The sequence below is a fragment of the Eschrichtius robustus genome, chromosome 16 (genome assembly GCF_028021215.1).
Source record: "Eschrichtius robustus isolate mEscRob2 chromosome 16, mEscRob2.pri, whole genome shotgun sequence".
In the NCBI taxonomy this organism is placed as follows: domain Eukaryota; kingdom Metazoa; phylum Chordata; class Mammalia; order Artiodactyla; family Eschrichtiidae; genus Eschrichtius; species Eschrichtius robustus.
Window position 1 is genome coordinate 86,632,823 of NC_090839.1, and position 22,111 is coordinate 86,654,933.

At 43.4% G+C, this 22,111-nt stretch overlaps 1 protein-coding gene across 7 annotated transcripts in view; it reads left to right on the plus strand.

Moving 5' to 3' along the window:
• Window positions 1–590: 590 nt before the first annotated feature.
• Window positions 591–22,111, plus strand: part of TRIM4 (tripartite motif containing 4) — a 50,168-nt gene continuing 28,647 nt past the window's right edge. For 5 of the 7 annotated variants that reach the window (XM_068565893.1, XM_068565890.1, XM_068565891.1 and 2 more), the window contains exons 1-5: window positions 591–1,077; window positions 7,544–7,639; window positions 8,336–8,566; window positions 9,594–9,616; window positions 9,883–9,980. In XM_068565893.1, coding sequence (XP_068421994.1) covers window positions 685–1,077; window positions 7,544–7,639; window positions 8,336–8,566; window positions 9,594–9,616; window positions 9,883–9,980 — 841 coding nt within the window. In that variant the 5' untranslated portion in view covers window positions 591–684. Of the gene's footprint in view, window positions 1,078–7,543; window positions 7,640–8,335; window positions 8,567–9,593; window positions 9,617–9,882; window positions 9,981–16,708; window positions 20,693–22,111 lie in introns of those variants that run through there. The other 2 variants (XM_068565887.1, XM_068565888.1) reach the window with 2 other exon arrangements.

Here is a 22,111-nt window from a genome sequence, read left to right on the forward strand (position 1 = left end):
TGGGGTTGGAGGACAAGAACGGCTTCCTCTCCTAGAGAATGAGGCTGAAAGAAAAAGGAGAGACTTCAAGAAGAGCTGGCCTACGGGGCACGGCGCCTCCTTAACCCCACTCCAGGCCCGGCTGCACAGATGCCCCTCGTCCTTCTGGCCGTTCTGCCGCTAGGCTGCTGCCCGCCTGGAACGCCCTTCTGGGCAGCAGCTCGCCTAGGACTCCAGACCCTAAATCTTCCGGAGCGGACGGCGAACATTGACCTCAGCCCACAAACCTGAAGGCCAGGCCAAGTTAATTAGCGCCTCCCCGTTTTGCTCCACCAGCGGCTGCTGCAGCTGCGCGGTCGTCACACTCCGCCGCGTCCCCGAAACTACGGGCTCCTCGAGGCCTCTCTAGGCTTCTCGGGGAACTTCCGCATCTCTACTGTTCGTCCAGTTGCAGCTCGCAGTCCCGTCACGCCTAGCGCGCCGTCCTCGCGAGGAAACTTGGAGGTTCGCGCGGTCGGCGCCCTCAGCACGCGTGGGAAAGGGCCGCCGCCCGGCTGTCGCGCGGCCCCGCTGGGTGGCGAACCCCGGAAGAGGCTGCACTTTTCCCTCCCTCCGGAGGCGGCGGCCGCGGGTCCGAAGGCCACCTCCCGCAGCCTGCAGACCTCTCATCCAGCCACGACTCCGGCTCTGGGGCCGAGGAGCAGCATGGAGGCCGAGGACTTCCAGGAGGAGCTGACCTGCTCCATCTGCCTGGACTATTTCGAGGACCCGGTGTCCATCGAGTGCGGCCACAACTTCTGCCGCGGCTGCCTGCGCCGCAGCTGGGCGCCGAGTGGCAGCCCGGTCCCCTGCCCCGAGTGCCGGCAGCCGTCGGCGCCCGCTGCGATGCGGCCCAACTGGGCCCTGGCCCGGCTGACGGAGAGGATGCGGCGCCGCCGCCTGGGCCCCGCGCCCCACGGCCTGTGCGGCCGCCATTGGGAGCCGCTGCGGCTCTTCTGCGAGGACGATCAGCGGCTCGTGTGCTTGGTGTGCAGGGAGTCCCAGGAGCACCAGGCCCACACCATGGCCCCCGTCGACGAGGCCTTCGCGAGCTACCGGGTGAGCCGGCCCTTACGGGGCTGCCGGTATTGCCTGGGAACGTTTACTGTTCACGTTGGAAGCATGAACCCCCATCCTACCCCTACCAGGCTCAGAAAAGTTAAGCGACTCACGGATCTCAGAGCTGGAGTTAAAATTGGGATTGGGAGGGCCGGTGCAAGGCTCAGTCATCACTGCAGAATTTTAAAGGGACTGGCCTCCGGGAGCTCCTAGTTTAAGATGGTTATCCTGAGAGGTTATACACCAGTGCTGTCCAATGGAAACAAAAATACGAGCCACATATGTTATTAAAATCTTTTCTAGTGGTAAAAAGAAACAGGTGATGTTAATTTTAATAATTTATTTAACCCAATTATCAAAAATATCATTCAACATAGATTTTTTTTTTCTTAAAGCTGATTCTGTTTCCTCTTTATTGTGAAAATGAAACAAAATATAATCAGGAAATGGAGAACTCAAGTTTTTCTTACAGCTGTTCTCTGGCTTGGATGGGCACGGATAGTGTGATTTCACATATATATACATTTTGGAGTATAGTTGCTTTACAGTGTTGTGTTAAGTTCTGCTGTACAGCAAAGTGAATCAGCTATACGGATACATCTGTCCCCTCTTTTTTGGATTTCTTTCCCATTTAGGTCACCACAGAGCACCGAGTAGAGTCCCCTGTGCTATGCAGTAGGTTCTCATTAGTTATCTAGTTTATACATAGTAGTGTATATATGTCAGTTCCAATCCCCCAGTTCATCCCACTCCCCCTTCCCCCCTTGGTATCCATACGTTTGTTCTCTACGTTTGTGCCTCTATTTCTGCTTTGAAAATAAGCTCATCTATACTATTTTTCTAGATTCCACATATATGCAATAATATACGATATTTATTTTTTTCTTTCTGACTTACTTCACTCTGTATGTCAGTCTCTAGGTCCATCCATGCCTCTGCAAATGGCACAATTTCGTTCCTTTTTATGGCTGAGTAATAGTCCATTGTACATATGTACCACATCTTCTTTATCCATTCCTCTGTTGATGGACATTTAGGTTGCTTCCATGCTCTGGCTGTTGTAAATAATGCTGCAATGAACATTCATTCAACATTGATTGATATAAAAAATTATCAATGAGAAATTTTACCTTTTTTTTCATGATAGGTCTTTGAAATCTGTGTACTTTACATTTACACACATCAGTTCAGACTATCCACATTTCAGGAGCTCACATGGCTAATGGGTGCTGTATTGGACAGTACGGGTTTATACCTACAGATGTCGTAGACAACGAATGATTTGGGAAAAACCTGGCTTGTAGGGATGAGTCTGGATTTTACTAGCTTCCTTCATCAATTGGGAAAATCACTTAATGTTTGAATTTGGAGATTATCTGTTCTGCCTTATCTTATGGGTTAAGAAGCTTCAGTCAAATAAATCCGTTTATCATACTCTGGTCCAGCCACACTGGCCTTCTTGCTTTTGTTTCAAGCCTGTTCACTCTCTCTCTACTCATACCTTCCATCCTTTAGATCCTTTTAGACTTTAGCTTGAAGACCTTCCTTGATCATCCTTTCCAGAGTAGCCCCACCCCCTTCCATTACTGACGGTGTCACTCCGGTGGTCTCCATCTGAATTGGTATCTAGTAAGTACTTGTTGAAAACACGAATTTAATGATACAAGTTAAAGTGTATTGTAAACTGTGAAATGCTGTACAGTTTTATCAGCTGACTACAAACAGGAAACAGATGAAAAGTTAGACTAGAAAGTGTACATTCATTTTTTTATTCGGTAACCTTTATTGGTGCTTCCTGTATGCTAGTCATTGTTCTAGAATCTGGGCGTAAATGGATGAGAAAGACATGGGCCTTGTCTTGTATGGGGCATAAGCATGTAGTCCTGTAATTTCAGTGTGTGTGAGAGTTATTGACGTTTGTACCAACACACAGAAGGTCTGAGGTTAGAGTGATCAGACAGGAGTGAGGACCGCCTTCACAGAGGAGTGGAACACGAGTCCACTCTTGACGGATGAGTACAGCAAGGTAGGGGAGAAGATATTCAGGCCAAGGGAACAGCATATTCAGTAGTGTGGCAATGTGGAATAGCATGTGATAAATAAGAAGACCAGAGGTCACTCTGTGCTTCAGGAGGGTAGCGCATGGGAGGAAGGATGGTGGGAGTTGAGGCTGAAGACAGAGGCAGGGTCCATGTTGTGGAGGATCTTGTTGACCATACTGAGAAGACCGAGCTTTCTCTTCCAGGGAATGGGGATCATTGAAGGATTTTAAGGCAGGAGATGACACGATCAGTTCTTTTGTTTTAGAGAGTTCATTGTGGCATCCACGGGGATGAATGGAGAAGACCAGTTGGGCTGCTGTTGCACTACTTCAAGCAGGAGGTAGTAAGTGCCTGAATTAGTGCAGGGCAGGGGTGATGGAGAAGGGGAAGGCATGGTGTTATGATGAGCTGGAGCTGAATGACATTGTGACTAATTGGAACTGATGGGTCGGGGAGAGAGAGGAGTCTAGGATGGCAGTGTGGATATCTGGTGCTCATTTGGGACATGTTGAGAGTAAAGTAACTGTGACAGGAAGTCCAAGGAAGAGGGACAGGAGGCAGGGGGCATAGGAAGCTAGAAACACAGTATTTTAGATTAGAATCATCAGCCTACCCTTGAAGTCATGGAAGAGGTAAGCTGATTAGATTTTCCTGGAGGGACCACATTAAGGGTAAAAAAAAAAAGAGGGGCATGAAGAGAAGCTTGGGAAACACCAATGCTTAGTAGCCAGCAAAAGAGATTGAAAGGACCCATCAGAGAAATGGAAGAGAAGATACATGGGACTTCCCTGGCGGTCCAGTGGTTAAGACTCCGCGCTTCCACTGAAGGGGGTGCGGGTTCGATCTCTGATCTGGGAACTACGATCCCTCATGCTACACTGCACGGCCAAAAAAAACCCAACCCCCCCCCCAAAAAAAAATTTATGGGGGAGGGCTGAGGCAAGTGTAAGTGGTTAGGTATGAAAGGGGAAAATAACCCTTAAAGCTTCAACCTTTGGCAATAATTATAATATTAATGATAGCTGTCAGGTGTTGATTACTTAGGCATCACTGACAGTTCTAAGCATTTTTCGTATAGTAATTTTTAAATTTCCATAGCAGCCCTGTTGGATGGATTCTGTTATCCCCATTTTGTAGATGAGGCAGCTGAGGCCCAGAGATGTGAGACCACTTGCCCAAGGTCACAGAAGCTAGGAAGTGGCTAAGCTTGGACTGAGGTCCTCTAATTCCTAGTCCATATCACTTTGCACTCTGCTACAGCTAATCTAGCTGAGAAGACTAATCGGAAGAGGTGGGATTTCAGGATTAAACAAAAACGGGCCAACAGGTAGGGAGTGGGTGAGGGTAACGCTGGGGAGGGTTGAATGTCATGAGGTTGACTGGTCAGGTGTTCCGGTCATTAGGCACAATTGCCCATTGTCTGTCCTTTTCTGCACGCTCCTCTGCTTCGTCGCTGCTCAGTTTATCCATCTCCACCCCACCCCAAGTTAGCTAGGAAAACATTAAGTTGCTCTTGGGTGGAGCAATTCTGGTTCCACCATCCCATTCCAAGCACATACTCAGGTGGGTACACTGTGACTTAAAAGTTTGGAGTTCCCTAAATCCATGGAAAATATCCCCCATCCTGTGCCCACACCTGAGCCCTGCAGACAGTGCTCGATGCTTTCTCTGAGGACCTGAGCCCCTGAGCACTGCATCCGGGAAACCTGCTTTGATGAATTCCTAGCCCGCTCTGCTCACCCTCTTGGGCCACACCAGTGGCTCAGGATACACCTGGAAGCAATTTTAAGCAATACTACCCCCCAACCCCCGCGAGTGTTTGGTTCAGTTGGTGGGGCCCTTGGCATCAGCATTGTTTAACAATTCACTAGGTGATTCTAGTGTACAGATAGGATAGAGGACCATGGACCTACATCTTAGTATCTTCACAGAGGGAAATCTCAAAAAAATCTTTCAGAGCAGAAGTTGTCTTTAATGGAATCATTGGTGGCTGGGGAGAAAAAGAGAACAGAGAAAGAGAACAGCGTCCTAAGCTTCAGGGAGCAAACCGTTTGCCTGGAAAAGGCTTCCAGGCACAGCTCTTCTTTCCCTCAAGCCAATATTTAGTCTGTGACTCTGGGAGCTAATCCCTTCATTGCTATTAACTCATTTAACAGATATTCAGTATTTCTTGAACCACCCATTTTGTGTCACTTGCTGTACTATAGTACCAGACTCAGCACTGGGCAAACAGTGGTGAAAAGACCATGGGGCTTACAGTCTGGCTGGGGTGGGGGTGAGAGGCACACCATGGACAAGTAAATGACCACAGATGGTGATACGTGCTGTGAACGAAAGATAGTGCCGTGCCAGAGAAGTGACAATGGGGTTTAGTAAGGGAACACGTTGGTAGCCTTCTCTGAGGAGATGACATTTCAGTTGAGACTTGATGGATGAGGAATCAGCCATCTGAGGAACTGTGGGAAGAACATCCCAGGCAGCGGATAGCAAATTCAAAGACCCTGAGGCTGGGAAGAGCAGAACATATCTATGGAACCGAAAGATCTATGCACCTGGAGCATCACGAGCAAGGGGGAAAGCAGCACGAGATGAGTTGGGAGATGCAGACAAGAGTGGGGTTATGTCGGACCGCAAGGTGTTTGAATTCTCTTAGTGACGCGGGAAGCCAATGGAGAATCTTAAGCAGGGGACTGACATGATCTGACTGGTCTTTAGAAGATTATGCTGGCTTCTCTGTGGACACTGGATAAGAGAAGGACAAGATTGGAAGTAGGGAGCCCAGACATGAGGTTATTGTAGTTGTCCAGACAAGAGGTGGCTTGAACTAGGGGGTGGCTGGGGACGGCAGATGGGCAGATTTGATATGTATTTTAGAGGTAGACCTCCCTGCTTGGATTGGATACAGAGGTTACAGTGACTGAAATCCACAGAACCTAAGTGCTGGGATGGTGTTTAAGAAAAGCCCATCTAGTCTAGTTGTCTTCATCTTCTCGGTAAGGGAGCTGTGGCCCGGGAAATGTGTGAGGCTGACTTGACCACAGATCCATAGCTAGTTTGTGAAAGTCTAGACTGACACTCAGACCTGATTTGAAGTTTCATGTCGTTTGAACTACATGATCACAAGTCAGCAAATGTCTTCATTCTATAAATGTCTGCTCTTTTATTACAGTTTTATATACACACAATTGTCTGATGTTAAATGAAGAGAGTGATTTTTAAACTTTGGTACGTCTACCCAGCTTTGAAATGCTTGTGTTGCCGTCCTGCCACCTCGTGGCAGTTTCTGTTATTGCAGGGAAGAAGTTTTCTAATCCCAGAACGTTACCAAGTTTACTCAGGGGACCACTTTAAGAGCCCAACTGTGGCAGGATACAAAAAAGCTTAGGTAATGAAAACAGGAAAATTCATACATACTGAAAATTGTTAAGGGCTTCTAAAAACTGAAAAGTTCTATTTCAAATATATTTATGTTTATTAGCAAACAAAAGTGAAAGCTTAAAAAAAAAATCTTGGTCACATTCAAAGGAGCTGTTTATCTCATGACAGCCTTCACACGTACATCAGATTTGACAGTGATTTGTGCGTGTCTCTAACCTGTCTGCCTCTGTCTCTGAGGTCATCCCTGAGATTCTGCTGTTAGGTGCTTCCCCTCTTCAGTCTACTTTGTTCCTTCTGATAGACTCAATTTTTTTAATAGCTTATTTGTTTTTTTCTAATTATAAAAAGAATATGTGCCTCTTGTAGAAATTCAAACAAAACAGAGATTTATAAAATTTCTAGTCCTCCCCCTCCAACTTTCAAGCCATTCCTATTCCCCAGAGATAAGCAGTGTTAATAATACTTAGGTATATACCCTTCCAGATTTTCCCTCTGTTCAGATACAAACGCACACACTTGCACAGACACATGTATATTTGTTCTTTTCAAAACAGAATTATATAGAGAGCTACCTGAAATTGATGTAGAGTATCAATATACCATAATTTAATGATTCCACATTGATAGGTAGTGAATAATGCTGCAGTTAACATTCCTATACATATTGATTATTTTTGCTAATGTTTTGTTGGATATTATTAGAAATAGGATTATGCATATTTTAAATTTTGTTAAATCCTGCCAATTGCTCTTCAGAAAGAAGGGACCTTTACTCTCCTACTATTATGGTGCCAGAGGCCTTTTCCCTTGCCAGGACTAGGCATTTATTAATTTTCTAACAATTTAAAATTTTTGTCTATTTAGTAGTCATACTCTATATTGTGTTATGACGATTTTAGACCAGAATAATTCTTATGCATTAGCCTGTAGTCATCTTCAGCATTTTCTCAATCTCATCCCCTGTTTGAATTAGGTGACTTTTAGCTCTTGAACAAGGAAGATGCTGGGAGAGATGATTTGTTACTTATGCGTGTTTCTGCTGACAGGAAAAACTTCTGAAGACTCAACGTAGTCTGACAGCCAAGATGAAGAAAGCCATGCATTTACAGGACATGGAAGTGAAGAATGCTGCAGAGTGGAAGGTAAGAGCAGAAGTTGGTTGGGTATTTCTTGCCCTTGAGTCCTTTCAGTCTGAGGCCGCTCAAGGGCTTTCACTGGGAAGAGCTTGTGGATCTCATCAGTTGTTAGGCCCCTTTCAGATAAGGTGATAGAACAGGAAGAATCTATCTCTACTGACCTGTGTCTTTGGGCAACATGAGTTCCACACACTTCATCCTCATATCTCAAGGGTAGTGTCCCTTTCCTTTCTGCTTTCTCCCTAGGTTGGCTTCCTACATTGGAGTTGATTTGGGTCTGTGGCACTGTGGAAAGCAAATGGACTTTGCTTCCAGAGATGCTAGTCTAGATGGGAGGCATGATGTGGGCGCACATATGCACGTCTAAGATTTAACATAACTAAACGGTAGGTGATCTGAGGGCTAAATTAAATAATAGATGTGCAAGTGCATTTTAGTTTAAAAAGTATACAAACAAGGCATTGCTATCATAGCAGAGACTCAGATGTTACAAAGAATGAATTAATACTATATAGATTAGTACAAAGATATCAAGTAGGTGTAAAGAAAGGAGTAGGGGAAATTTGTAGGGGCTGGGCAGGAACTTTTCCGGAGGAGGTGATTTGGATGGAAGGATCACGGGTTGTTAGGGAGTCGTGTGCAAGGAATTTAGGAGAAAGGACCAGGCAAAACAAGGACTGAGCCAGTCTCCTGTGGCTATAGGAGAAGATGAAGAATCAGCGAACGAGAGTCAGTGCGGAGTTTGCAAAGCTGCACGTCTTCCTGGCTGAAGAAGAGCAATTGTTTCTTAAGAGACTGAGCCAAGAAGAAGAAGAGACAAAGAAGAAACAGAATGAGAACACATTAAGGCTCAATCAAATGATCACTTCCATGAAGAAGCTCATCTTCGAGGTGGGGGAGAAGAGCCAGAGCTCCACCCTGGAGCTGCTCCAGGTGAGACCGGCAGGGAAGGGCGTAGTCTCTGTCTTTACAGAGTTGTTAGTTAACATCCCTAACTGAACGCCCTCTTGCCTTTAGAACTGAATGTCCTTCCTGGTGAGTGGGTTTAGTAGAAGACATGTTTTCTCTGTGTTGCTATTGTGTTGTTATTTTTATTATACAATTAAAGAGTCAAAGATTCACCTTTCAAAGGAAATTAATGTGAAATTTAGGTCTGATGAGCTCAGGTAATATGAGATACTTAGAGTCCAAGAACTGTCTAGAACTTTTACAACTTGCCTGAGCAGTGAAGTTCCAGTTACATATCCAAACATATACTATAGCAGAATCTTTGAAATAACACATTTCTTTTGTATATGGATTCTTTCATTTAGTGTAATGTTTTTGAGGTTCATTCATGTTGTAGCATATATTAGTATTGTATTTGCATCCCTTTTTTTAATTCCAGAATAGTATTCCATTGTAGAATATACCACATTTTGTATATCTGTTCACCAGTTGATGGACATTTGGGTTGTTTCCACCTTTTGGTTATTAGGAAGGATGCTGCTTTAACATTTGTCTGTCACTCTTTGTGTGGACATATGTTTTCATTTCTCTTGGGTAAGTAGTAGGCACAGAATTGCTAGGCTGTATTCTGTATTTATATTTAACTTTTAAAGAAACTGCCTTTTTCCAAACTACCTTTTTCCATTTTATATTGCCACCACATCCTCACTAACATTTGTCTGTGATTGAAGGAGTGTAGACGGAGAAGTAGGCAAAAAGCCAGGAGAGAGCTAATGTCATAGTGCCAAAGGAGAAAGAGGAGGGCTTCAAGGAAAGGATTGGTCAACATTGTTAAATGGTTCAGAGGGGTCACATGAAACAAAGACTACGTTGTGTTAATGCATTGGGTTTGGCAGCATGAGAGCATATGTGACGTTAATAAAAGCACCTGACAGAAAAATACCTGCTCACAAAGTTGAGTAACAGATCTCTAGGGGAAGGTACATAACTTGTTTCTTTCTTCTCTTCACAGAATCCAAAAGATGTGTTGACCAGGTACAAACTCTTGCTTTCTTATGGGGGCTTGAGTAGAATGGTAAAGATACAGGCCAAGCAGAGGGGAAACGAGGCCTGGGCTCCATAGGTCAGTGTGGACATTGACGTGAGGGGGTTGTCGGGGAGGAGTTCCACTGTTCACTTTTGCCAGGAGGAATGGGAGAGAAGTAGTCTGAGCTCTGGGATTTGAACCTTCAGTTGGGAGTTGGGGGTCTTGGGTGTCCTAGTTGTCTCCTAAGCAGAGCAGCCCCCTGCACTTCTTGTAGGTGTGAGAACCAGGATGTGAACTACTCCTTTGAAGTTCTAAAGGTGAAGACTGTGTGCCGGCTCCCACTGATGAAGGAAATGCTGAAGCGATTCCAAGGTGAGCAGAATTTCTGGGAGTTGGAGCTCAGAGAATGAATGAGAGAAGTCTGGAAAGGAAAGAGAAAACAGAGCATGCAGCTGACAGGAGGGTCAGGAAAATGGTAATAACTACTTAGGAATAAATGGATATATGCTTCATTCAAGAAACATCCATTTAACACATACTGTGTGTTATAAGGTACTAGTGATACAAAAAGAAAAAGACCTATTTGCTTACAAATTGGAGAGACAGACACATACCACTTTACTGTAATACAGTGGGATCCAGTGTTTATCAGTGGTATGAATAAAATACTGCAAAACTACAGAGGAAGACCTCTGTTGGGGGTGAAGTGGGAAAGTTTTCACAGCAGAGGTGATGACAGTTGTTTGGGAATTTGAAGGATGAGTAGCAGTTTGCCAGGTGGAAAATGAGGGAATCCTCTTCCAGGCAGAGGCGGCAGCATGAGCTAAGGTGTGGAGAAAATGGAGGAGAGGGTATCTGATGTGACTCAACCATAAGGTGCATATGGGGAAAGGCAGGAACTGAGTTCGAGAAGATGAGTGTAGGGAAGACTGAAGATAAACTTATTAGATCTCCAGGGAAGTACCAAGGCATGTACGTGATGTAAAGCTATGCACTCAATTCTCATGTGCATGTACCTGATTAAGAATCATGTTGTGGATGTCTACTTCCAGCTAAAATGCAGTAACAGGGACTGGATTTACTCCTGAAACTTAGTTGACCAAAGAAAAAAACCCAAAACAGACAATACATAAAACAACAGTTTTTAAAACACTGGACCTCAGGCAGGGAAGGACAGTGATCCATGGGAAATGTGAAGCCAGTGAGGTGCGCCTATGATGGCCCCGGCCTATGATGGCCCCGGCCTATGATGGCCCCGGCCTACAGCCTTGAGAGAGTTTCCAGGCCACCTCAGGGAGGGTAACAGCGGCGGAGCCAGGTGGACTCCCTGACTTGAGGAGTGGAGCTGAGAGTCCCGGGAGAACAAAGCTGCGAGAGGTTACAGAGCACTGGACAGAGTGCTGGAGAGGAGAGAGCTGGTCAGAGAGAGAACCCACGTGATCTACAGAGACACGCTGTGAACATTCAGCAGAATGCTGATCAGTGCCTGCTCGTGAAGAACTAACCGAGTTTGAGGAAGGAAATTTCCAAAATGAGTAGAAGGAATAGTTCCTGGTTCTCACACAGGGCCAGGAACAATGCCTGTTCCTACCAGCCTCTGGAAAACTCTTAATTCGTGGGGCACTGGGTAGAGTACTCAGGAATATCTTGCCTCATTAGTGGGGAATAATTAACCCTACACTGAGCGCTGCTTTGGACCCACTTTACAAATCATGAAATAAGACCCAAAAGGATGAAATTATCTCCAAGTAACTGCATCCCAGGACAAAGCTCAACAAGATGGATAGGAATTTAAAAAAATGAGTACCCAACAATGTAAAACCACAATGCCTGGCACCCAATCAAAGATTACTAGGCAGGCAAAAAGATAGGAAAACATGACCCATGATGAAGAGAATAATCAGTTGAAACTGATCCAGGATTTACCTGGATGCTAGAATAAGCATAGAAGAACATTAATACAATTACTGTAACTATTTTGTAAAGAGGCATACGGGGACATGGAAGATGTAAAAAAATCCCAGGCAGACCTCTAGAGATGAAAACTGCAATAACTGAGATGAAGAACAAGCTGGTTGGGGTTAATGGGTCATTGCAGAAGAAAAGCTCAGTGAGCTTGAAAAGATAGAGCAGTGGAAACTATGCAAACGGAAACACACAGAGAAAAAAACTTAAAAAATGAAAATAGCATCAGTGAGCTGTGGGTCATTTTCATGCAGCCTTATGTCTGGTCATTGGTACCCCTCAGGGAGAGGAGTGGGATGGGGATGAGACAGAAAAAACATTTGAAGAAATAATGACCGACAACTTTCCAAAGTTGATGAAAACTGTAAGTACACAGATCCAAGAAACTCAGCAAATCCTAAGCATGATGAAAAGTACACCAAAACCAGTGATAAAGAAAAAATTTTAAATGCAACAAGTTAAAAAGGACATGTTACAGTGGAACAAAGATAAAGATGACATCACATTACTCATTGAAAACAATGCAAGTGAACAAAATCTTTAAAGGACTGAAAGAAAATAACTGTTAACCCAGACTTCCATTCCTGGCAAAAATACCCTTCAAAAACAAGGTGAAACAAAGATGTTTGCTGATATCCAAAAACAGAAAGAGTTTATCAGACCAACACTGCAGGAAATGTTAGAGGAAGTCCTTCAAGCAGAAGGAAAATGATACCAGATGGAAGTCAGATCTACACAAAGGAGTAAAACATCTTCTGAAATGGTAATGACATAAAGAAATATGTACTTCTGTCATTACTTAAATCTCATTAAAAGGTAATAGGGATGGTTAATTTATGTGTTAATTTGACTGGGGCACAAGGTGCCCAGATACTTGGTCAAACATTATTTCGGGTGTTGCTGTGACAAGAGTGTTTTGGGATGAGATTAATATATTTTTTTTTTAATTACTATTTATTTATTTATTTATTTTTGGCTGTGTTGGGTCTTCGTTTCTGTGCGAGGGCTTTCTCTAGTTGCGGCAAGCGGGGGCCACTCTTCATCGCGGTGCGTGGGCCTCTCACTATCACGGCCTCTCTTGTTGCGGAGCACAGGCTCCAGACGCGCAGGCTCAGTAATTGTGGCTCACGGGCCCAGTTGCCCCGCGGCACGTGGGATCCTCCCAGACCAGGGCTCGAACCCGTGTCCCCTGCATTGGCAGGCAGACTCTCAACCACTGCGCCACCAGGGAAGCCCCGAGATTAATATTTAAATCCGGAAACTTGAGTAAAGCGGATTGCTCTCCATAATGCTGGTGGGCCTAATCTAATCAGTTGCAGGCCTGAATAGAACAAAAGGCTGACTTTTCACCCTGAACAAGAGGGAATTCTACAGCAGACTGCCTTAGGACTCCATCTGCGGCTTTGGTTCTTCCTGCCTTGTGGCCTTTGAACTGGAACATCAGTTTTCCCTGGGTCGTAAGCCTTCTGTCACACACAGTGGATTTGGACTTGCCAGTTACCATAATCACATGAAACAATTCCTTATAATCTCTTTCTCTATACACGTACATCTTATTGGTTCTATTTCTCTGGAGAACCCTGACAAATACGGTAATTGACTGTGTAAACAGACAGAAATTAACATATTGTGGAGTTTATAACATATTTACAAGTAAAATGCACAACAACAATAGCATGAATGTTAGGAGGGGAGAAATAGAAGTATACCATTATACAGTTCTTTTTTTTTTTAAGTATTTATTTATTTGGCTGTGTCGGGTCTTAGTTGCAGCACACGGGATCTTCATTGCGGCATGCAGGATCTTTCATTGCGGCGTGCAGGCTCTTCATTGAGGCAAGCGGGCTTCTCTCTAGAGCGTGGGCTCTAGAGCATGTGGGCTCAGTAGTTGCGGCGTGCAGGCTTAGTTGCCCTGCGGCATGTGGGATCTTAGTTCCCCGACCAGGGATCAAACCTACGTTCCCTGCATTGGAAGGTGGATTCTTAACCACTGAACCACCAGGGAAGTCCCTATTATACAATTCTTATATGTGAAGTGGTATAATATCTCTTGAAGGTAGGCTGTTAAGTTAAAGGTGTATATTATAAACCTTACGGCAATCACTAAAATAAAAGAGTTGTAACTAATAAGTCAACAAAGGAGATGAAGTGGAATCATAAGAATACTTGGTTAATCAGAAAGAAGGCAAAAAAGAGGAAAAAAGAATAGGACAAATAGAAACATAACGTAATAGACACAAACCTAATCATATTAATAATCATATTAAGTATAAATGGTCCTAATCAAAAGGGAGAGACTGGTTGGATTGGCTAAAAAAAGCAAGACCCAACTATATGCTGCAAGAAACGCACATTAAATATAAAGACCCATATATGTTAAAAGTAAAATAATTGGAAAAGCTATACCATGCTAACATTAGCCAAAAGAAATCTGGAATGGTTATATTAATATCAAGAAGATTTCAGAGCAAGGAGTATTACCAGAGATAAAGTCAAGTCCTAATGATTAAGGAGTCAGTTTATCAGGAGGACATAACAGTTCTAAACATTTATACACCTAATAACAGAGCTTCAAAATATATTAAGCAAGAATTAATAGAGCTGCAAGGAGAAACAGACAAATCCACAATTATAGCTGGAATTTTCAGTACCTTTTAAAAATAATTTTTAGAACAAGTAGGCAGAAAATCAGTAAGGATATAGTAGACTGAATAACACTATCAATTTGAATAGCAGTGTCAACCAACTTGACCACCCTGTTATTTATAGAATACTGCCCCAAACAAAAACAGAATACATATTCTTTTTGAGTGTACATACATGGAACATTTTCTAAGGTAGAACAGGGTGGGCCATAAGACATAGCTCAGTATTCAAAAGGATTCAAGCCATACAAAGTGTGTTCTCTGACCCCAATGCATTTGAGTTAGCAATCAGTTTAAAAAAAATCCTTGGAAGTTCCCCAAATGTTAGGAAACTAAATGACACACTTCTCAATAACCCATGAATTAAAGGTGAAATCAAAAGGGAAGTAGAAAGTGTTGATACTTTGAACTGAATGAAAAGGAAAACACAACATTTCAGAATTTGTGGGATACAGCTAAAGCGACACAGGGAAATGTATAGCACTAATCACCTACATTATAAAAGAAGAAAGTTCTTAAATCAGTGACATCAGTATCTACCTTAAGACGCTACAAAAAGAAGAGCAAATAAAGCCCCCCAAAACAGAAGAATGGAAATAATAAAAATCAGAGCATAAATCATTGCAACAGAATACAGAAAACAAAAGAAATATTAGTGGAACCAAAAGCTCTTTCTTTGAGAATATCAATTTTATTGATATACTCTTAGCAGAATGACCAGATACATCACTAGTATTAAGAATGAGAGAGAGGCATCATCACTACAAATCTATAGATATTAAAAGGATAATAAGGGAATATTACAAGCAACTTTATGCTGATATATCAGACAACATAGGTGAAACGGACAAAGTCCTTAAAAGACTCAAATGACCAAAGCTGACTCAAGAGAAAATGGATAACTGGAATAACCTTATTTCTATTAAAGAAATTTGTGTTAGAAACCTTTCCAAATGGCTTCACCGGTGATTTCACCAGACATTTAAAATATATTTATTCTACATAAACTCTTAACAAAAAGTTGAAGAGACTATTCCCAATTTGTTCTATGAGGCCTGCATTACCATGATACTAAAATCAGACAAAGACATTACAAGAGAAGAGAACTATAGATCAGTGTCCCTCATGAACATAGAAAAATTCTAAAGAACATTTTAGCAAATTGAATTCAACAATGTATAATACATCACAACCAAATGGGGTTTATTGTAGAAAAGCAGGTTTGGTTTAACATTTGAAAGTCAATATAATTCACGACGTTAGCAAATTAAAAAAAGGAAAACTATTTGATCACCTAGTAGATGCAGAAAAAGCCCTTGTCAAAATCTAACATTCAGGACTTGAGGACACAGGGAGGGGGAAGGGTAAGCTGGGACGAAGTGAGGGAGTGGCATTGACACATATACTCTACCAAACGTAAAATATATAGCTAGTGGGAAGCAGCTGCATAGCACAGGGAGATCAGCTCAGTGATTTGTGACCACCTAGAGGGGTGGGAGGGAGACGCAAGAGGGAGGGGATATGGGGATATATGCATACGTATAGCTGATTCACTTTGTTATACAGCAGCAACTAACACAACATTGTAAAGCAATTATACTCCAATGACGATGCTAAATAAAAAAAAATCTTAACATTCATTTCTGATTAACAAAACAAAACAAAACAAAACACAACTTTTCAGCAAACTAAAGAGACGTGGAGAGTCTGGGAGGGAAGAGAGGTTGGAGGCAGGCCAGGGAGGAAGTTATGGACACAGTTACAGTGAAAGATGCTGAAGGTCCGAGTGAAGACAATGGCGATGGGAAAGGAGAGGAAGAAAAGAACCTGAGTGATATTTCAGAGGTGGAATTGATAGGACTTGGTGATTAGTTAGCCACCGAGGGTCAGAGGGAAAGAAGAATCAAATAACCTTAAGATTTCCAAGTGTGAGTGTTTGGGTGGAGCTAATATTCTTAGACCTTAGAAAGCATAGAAAACAAGAAGTCTGCACGTGAGGGAGGATTAGTCTCGAGAGTGGAAGGGGACTTGGGATGCTCTGAATTCGGTTTTGACTTACCTGCTGGGGGCTTGCGGAGATGCCCAGTGAACAGCTGGAATCAGTAAAGAGATACCTTGTTAATGATGACATCTGCGTGTTCCTGTACAAAGAACCAGCCAGTCGACAGCTTTGGTTCTGGTCCTGATTCAACAAGTCAGTATTTGTTACTGTTTCTCCAAATTCTATGCTGATGGGGAAGACTTGGGGCCGTGAAATAATGGGCTCCCCATTTTCCAGATCATAGCCTTTTAAAGCAGAAGGGGAATGAAGATTTCAGGTTACTAGCACATACTATGGCCTGTTAGGCCCAGCTGAGGATCCGCTGAAGGACGGTGAGGAGTCTTATCCCTAACAGTCAGTGACGGGAGAAGAAGGACGGCACTGAAGCTGGAACAGACGGGCATGTCTGGAGGAGGGTTGGTGGTAAGCTCTTGCGTTATTGATCTCAGCTCTCGTTTTCTCTGCAGTGGCTGTAAATCTAGCTGAGGACACTGCTTATCCCAAACTTGTCTTCTCCCAGGAAGGGAGATACGTGAAAAATGGAGCATCAGCCAGTTCTTGGCCACTGTTTTCTACAGCGTGGAGCTACTTTACTGGATGGAGGAATCCTCAGAGGACCACAGACTTTGTGGAGAGATTTCAGCACTTACCCTGCGTTTTGGGAAAAAATGTTTTCACTTCAGGGAAGCATTACTGGGAAGTTGAGCACCAAGGTAGCCTGGAGGTTGCTGTGGGGTTGTGTCGGGAGGACATCATGGGGATTACTGGTGGTTCAACAATGTCCCCCCGCGTGGGAATCTGGGCTCTTTGTTGGAGTTCTGCTGGCTATTGGCCCCTGACAGGCATCTCTGTGAGGCCTACCAAGCTAGAGCCAGCTCTTCACCGGGTGGGAGTTTTCCTAGATCACAGGGCTGGGGAAATCTCATTCTACAGTGCTGTGGATGGAGAGCACCTCTACACTTTTTCCTGTCCTTCCATCTCACGTCTCCGGCCATTTTTTTGGTTGAGTCCACTAGCATCTTTAGTCATCCCACCAGCGACTGGTGGGAAATGAGGCTGTTCTTCTCCTGCCCAAGAATCTTTGCCTTGTACCCCAGCCCAGGGACATACATCCCTTGGCCCTCATCTTTGACTTCATATATAAATCCATCCTGGGTGGTCCCTCAATTCTGTCCATTCAGATTCCAACTTCACATTTTGTTCAGCCCCCGTGGACATCATGTGCGTAGACAGATGTGGAAGACCCTGCTGGGTATCTTTCCAGTAGCCACTTGGCCCACTTTTTCTCCTTCTCTTCTGGTTCTCCCTAATTGAACTGTTCAGGATGTGCCCTCCACATGCTTCAGGGAGGGACAGGCCCATAGGAGGGAATTCTGGCCAGTGAGGTGGGGTGAGAAATTCTCCAAGGTGCCTCCGAGGAAGGTTTTTTAGCTTTTAGAAAGAGATGTCTGGGAAGACACAGCCCCTCTTCTGATGTTAGTAGGTATACCGGAACTGAGAGGAGCGCAGTAACCGTGGAAAAAGGAGGAGAAATGTGGTCTTCGTTGGCATCACGAAATGGTTGGAATTTCCCTAATCCCGAATTTCTTGTTATATGAGATTATTGCTTCTTTATTGTATAAGGCAGTTCTAGTTGCCTTCTGGTCACTTGCAGGCTGAAGCATCCTGACCGGTGCTATAGGCACGTAGCTTGGACATCTCACGGTATAGACCTATCTCACTTTTCTCCTGAAATTTGACAGCTTTACAGAATCCCTTTCTGTTTAGTCATGTAATTCCTCTTCTTTCCAGTAAGTACTGATATTCCTCACTTTCTTGGATCGGAAGATTGAGGCAGTCTTCCCCTACCCTGCCCGTGTTGTTACTCTTCACCTGACCGTGTCTCTGCCCTCAAGGGTTCATTATGCTCTCCACTCGTCAGATTCGTATACTGTGCGCACAAGGTTGTTAACGTCATCCTGAAGATGTTGGGAAGCCCTTGTTAAGTATTTACACTGTGCTAGCCTCTTCACATAATGCTCCCACGTGACTCTTGCAACAGAGATGGAAATGAGATGGAAATTAAAATCCTGTCTTTACAAAAGAGAAAACAAACCTTGAGATTAACTCGTTCAGTCCTGCCCAGCTGTCAAATGGGCATGTTGGGATTGAATCTAGATCTGAGAGGAAGGTCCTGATCTTTTCTACTCTGCGGTCACCTGTGAGCACATATTGAATGCTGATTGTGATCTCCAACACCTTTGTTTCAGGTTTTTATTTTGTTACATGTTTTTACCCTGTATGAGTGTTCTCCTCTCTTTACCTTCCTGCTCTAGATTGTATGCACTCAGAGGATTGTGACTATTACTGGATAGTTATTTGAAAAATAATGAATGTTTCTCTCTGGTTATAAAATCATGTACTTATTATAGAAACTTTGGAACATATAAAAAGTGTGAAGAAAATTAAAGTTATTGATAATTCCACCACTACCAACATTTTAATGTGTCTCCTCCCAGACTTTCAATAGGCTTTCTGGCAGCTTCTTAGAAAATTTCCAGCACCCTCCCTAATCCCTCCTCCCCTTCCTGTGCCCCAGCCCATCCTGGCTTGTCTTCCTTTGCAGCTGGAGCAATCCCCCTCATTCAGTGATTTCTGCTGAGTTCTCCTTAACTCTCCAAGATACTTGCCGTTATGAGTTGAATTCTGTCCTCTAGAGAAAAAGATATGTTGAAGTCCTAGCTGTGAATGTGACCTTATCTGGAAATTAAGATGAGGCCATTAGGGTGGGCCCTAATCCAATATCACTAGTATCCTTAGAGGAAATTTTGTACACACACACATACACTTATGCACGGAAATGCCATGTGAGGACACAGAGGGAAGATGGCTGTGGGAGAGGCTGGAGTTATGCTGTCACAAACCAATGAATGCCTGGGGCTGCTAGATGCTGGAAAAGGCAAAGAAGAATCCTCCCCTAGAAGCTTCTGAGGGAGCATGGCCCTGCAAACACCCTGATTTCAGACTTCTAGCCTCCAGAACTGTGAGACAGTAAATTTCTGTTGTTTTAAGCCAGCCAGTTTGTGGAACTTAGGAATTTAACACTTGCCCATCAGGACTTCCTTCAGTACTGTGAAATAATATTCATATTTTATGGCATGACAAGAAAAATTTAAACATAAAAAATTTTCTCTGCCCATTGGTCTCTGTGCCTGCACTGTGCATTGTGTGTCTGCATTATGCATCGACCACACCTCCCCCATCAGCAGAAATACCTGCTCAGCCATAAAGAGCAACATTCTCCCAGCATCAACAAGACGACTCCTTAAAAGATAACATTCCTTCTTGATAAGGGGTCACGTGGTGCTTAGATCCGATGTAAACTGTCATCAATATGTCATTTAATGTACAGCCCCCGTCTCAAAAAACTGGTATAACTGTGCCTTGACTTCTAACGGATGGAACGGTTCTCAGAGCTTTCTCAGATGCTCTTCCTGGGTTATAATCCTCAAATTTGGCTCGAATAAAATTTCCAATTTCTTTCTTAGATCGACTAGTTAGTTTTTTGTCGACAATACCTACATTGTTAATTTCCAGTCCTTGGGAAACTCATTAGTACCTTTCCTCCACTCTTCTTTCTGGGCTGTTGAACCAGGTTGGTTGGTTCTGCTACAAAGACTTGTTCTCTGACTTCAAGTAGGCTCTTTGGGCTGCTTGGTAGACAAGCTTGATCTTAAATTCCTTTTTACATCTTCTGACGGCAGTGATTCCAAACCAAACCTTTTCCTCTTTTCTCAAAGAAAAGGCCTTTATAAGCCTCCCTTTCTACTACTATAACGGAGGTAAAAGTTTACCTCTACCTATCTGAGGTTTTCAGCTGGGACTCTAACGAAAAGAAAGATTAACAAGAAAAAGTTTAACACATGCAACACATCATGCAGGAGAAACATAAAATGAATACTAACTCAAAGCCGTGGCTTAGAATTCTGGCTTTCATAGTATCTTCGACAAAGAACAGTAAAATTGTGGAGAGATGATAGGACAAAGGAAAGCAGTTTTAGTCTTCCAAGGGTGGCAGACTGTGTGAAGGTAAATATATGTGTGGAAACAAATGGGTCAATGTGTGTTTGCAGATTCTTCTGGCACTGCCTCTGGGCTGAGTCTGTCTCCGGTAAAAGAAGAATTTACATCCTGCCTTTCGGGTTTCTGGGTTTGCTGCCTCTTAATTGCCTTCAGCTCAAAATAATTTTTATGTGAAAGAGGCATATTTTGGGGTGACACGTTCTGGTTTCCATCACTACTTATTATTGCAAAGAACTTGCATCTTTTACTGAGAAAAAAATTCTTCTACCCATCTGATTAACAATTTTTTGCCTCTTTTTTGGGTCTTGATATTGGACCGTCTCTCATCTCTTCAGGTATGGAATGGGACCCAGTTGTTGTATTGGTTAAAAATAAACTCTTCTGATGCTTCTGATGTACAAACAGGATTGAGAATAAATGTGTCCCAGTCAGTTTCCTATTTTACTTAGTTTCTCTGAGTCTTTATTAGAGTGTTATATGACTCTTTAGGAGGGGTATTTATTCACCATTTCTTAAGTTTATTTCACCACAGAAACTTTATTTTTTATTGAAGTATAGTTGATTTACAGTGTGTTAATTACTGCTGTATAGCAAGGTGATTCATGTATATATGTATACATATATACACGTGTGTGTGTATATATATATGTATATATATATACATTCTCTCTTTTTTTAAAATATTCTTTTCCATTATGGTTTATCATAGGCTACTGAACACAGTTCTCTACCACAGAAACTTTAGCTCTGGGAGCAGCATTGAAGACTCCCCAGAAGATAGTTTGGCAACCACTGTTTAGCCTGCACTTTCTTGAGGTGATCTTGGCCATCTCAGATTTCAGTCTAGCTTGTCCCTTCTAGCCCCCAGAGTTGGTGGGTACATGCATTGGTGCTATAAGCCACCCACACTCTGTGGCCCTGGATAAGGTTCTGCTAAAGTCTTTTCCCCTGGATAGGGACTTCCCTGGTGGTCCAGTGACTAAGACTCTGTGCTCCCAGTGCAGGGGGCCTGGGTTTGATCCCTGGTCAGGGAACTAGATCCCACATGCTGCAACTGAAACAGGAGGGAAGGGGGCAGGGCATAACCTTTAAAAGAATGACATAGCCTGATGACATGACATAAACTGATTAAACCAAATAGGTCCAAGATGGCAGATGAGTCAACTTCCACTAGACTTTGAGCCTCATGGTAGCACATCAGCATGCTAAATGACATGCCCACAGGTGCCATGACAGTTCCAAGGCCGACCATAAGGAATTGGGTGCTGGCCCAATTTCTGGAAATCCCCACCCCTTCCCCAAAATAGCTGGAATGCTCCTCCCACTCATTAGCCTATGAAATTACCCACCCCTATAAAAACTGACAACCCCATACCCTGGTGCCGCTCTTGACTTCTGAGTGGCCCACACTCTGTCTGTGGAGTGTGTTTCTCTCTAAATAAATCCACTTCTCACCCATCACTTTGTCTCTCACTGAATTCTTTCTGCGATGAGACATCAAGAAACTGAGCTTCATTAAGTCCTGAGACCAGGTGTGTGATCTCAGTTAAAAGACTGTGGGTTCAATTCCCAATCTGGGTTTTGGCTGGGTTCGAGTCCTGGCCTGTGGGTTCAGGTCCCAGTCTGACTTACACAGTTCACAACTAAAAGATCCTGCATGCCACAACTAAAGATCCTGCATACTGCAATGAAGATCCCACATGCGGCAACGAAGATGCCGCGTGCTGCAACTAAGACCCGGGGCAGCCAAGTAAATAAATAAATAAATGTTTTTTACAAAAGAAGTCTTT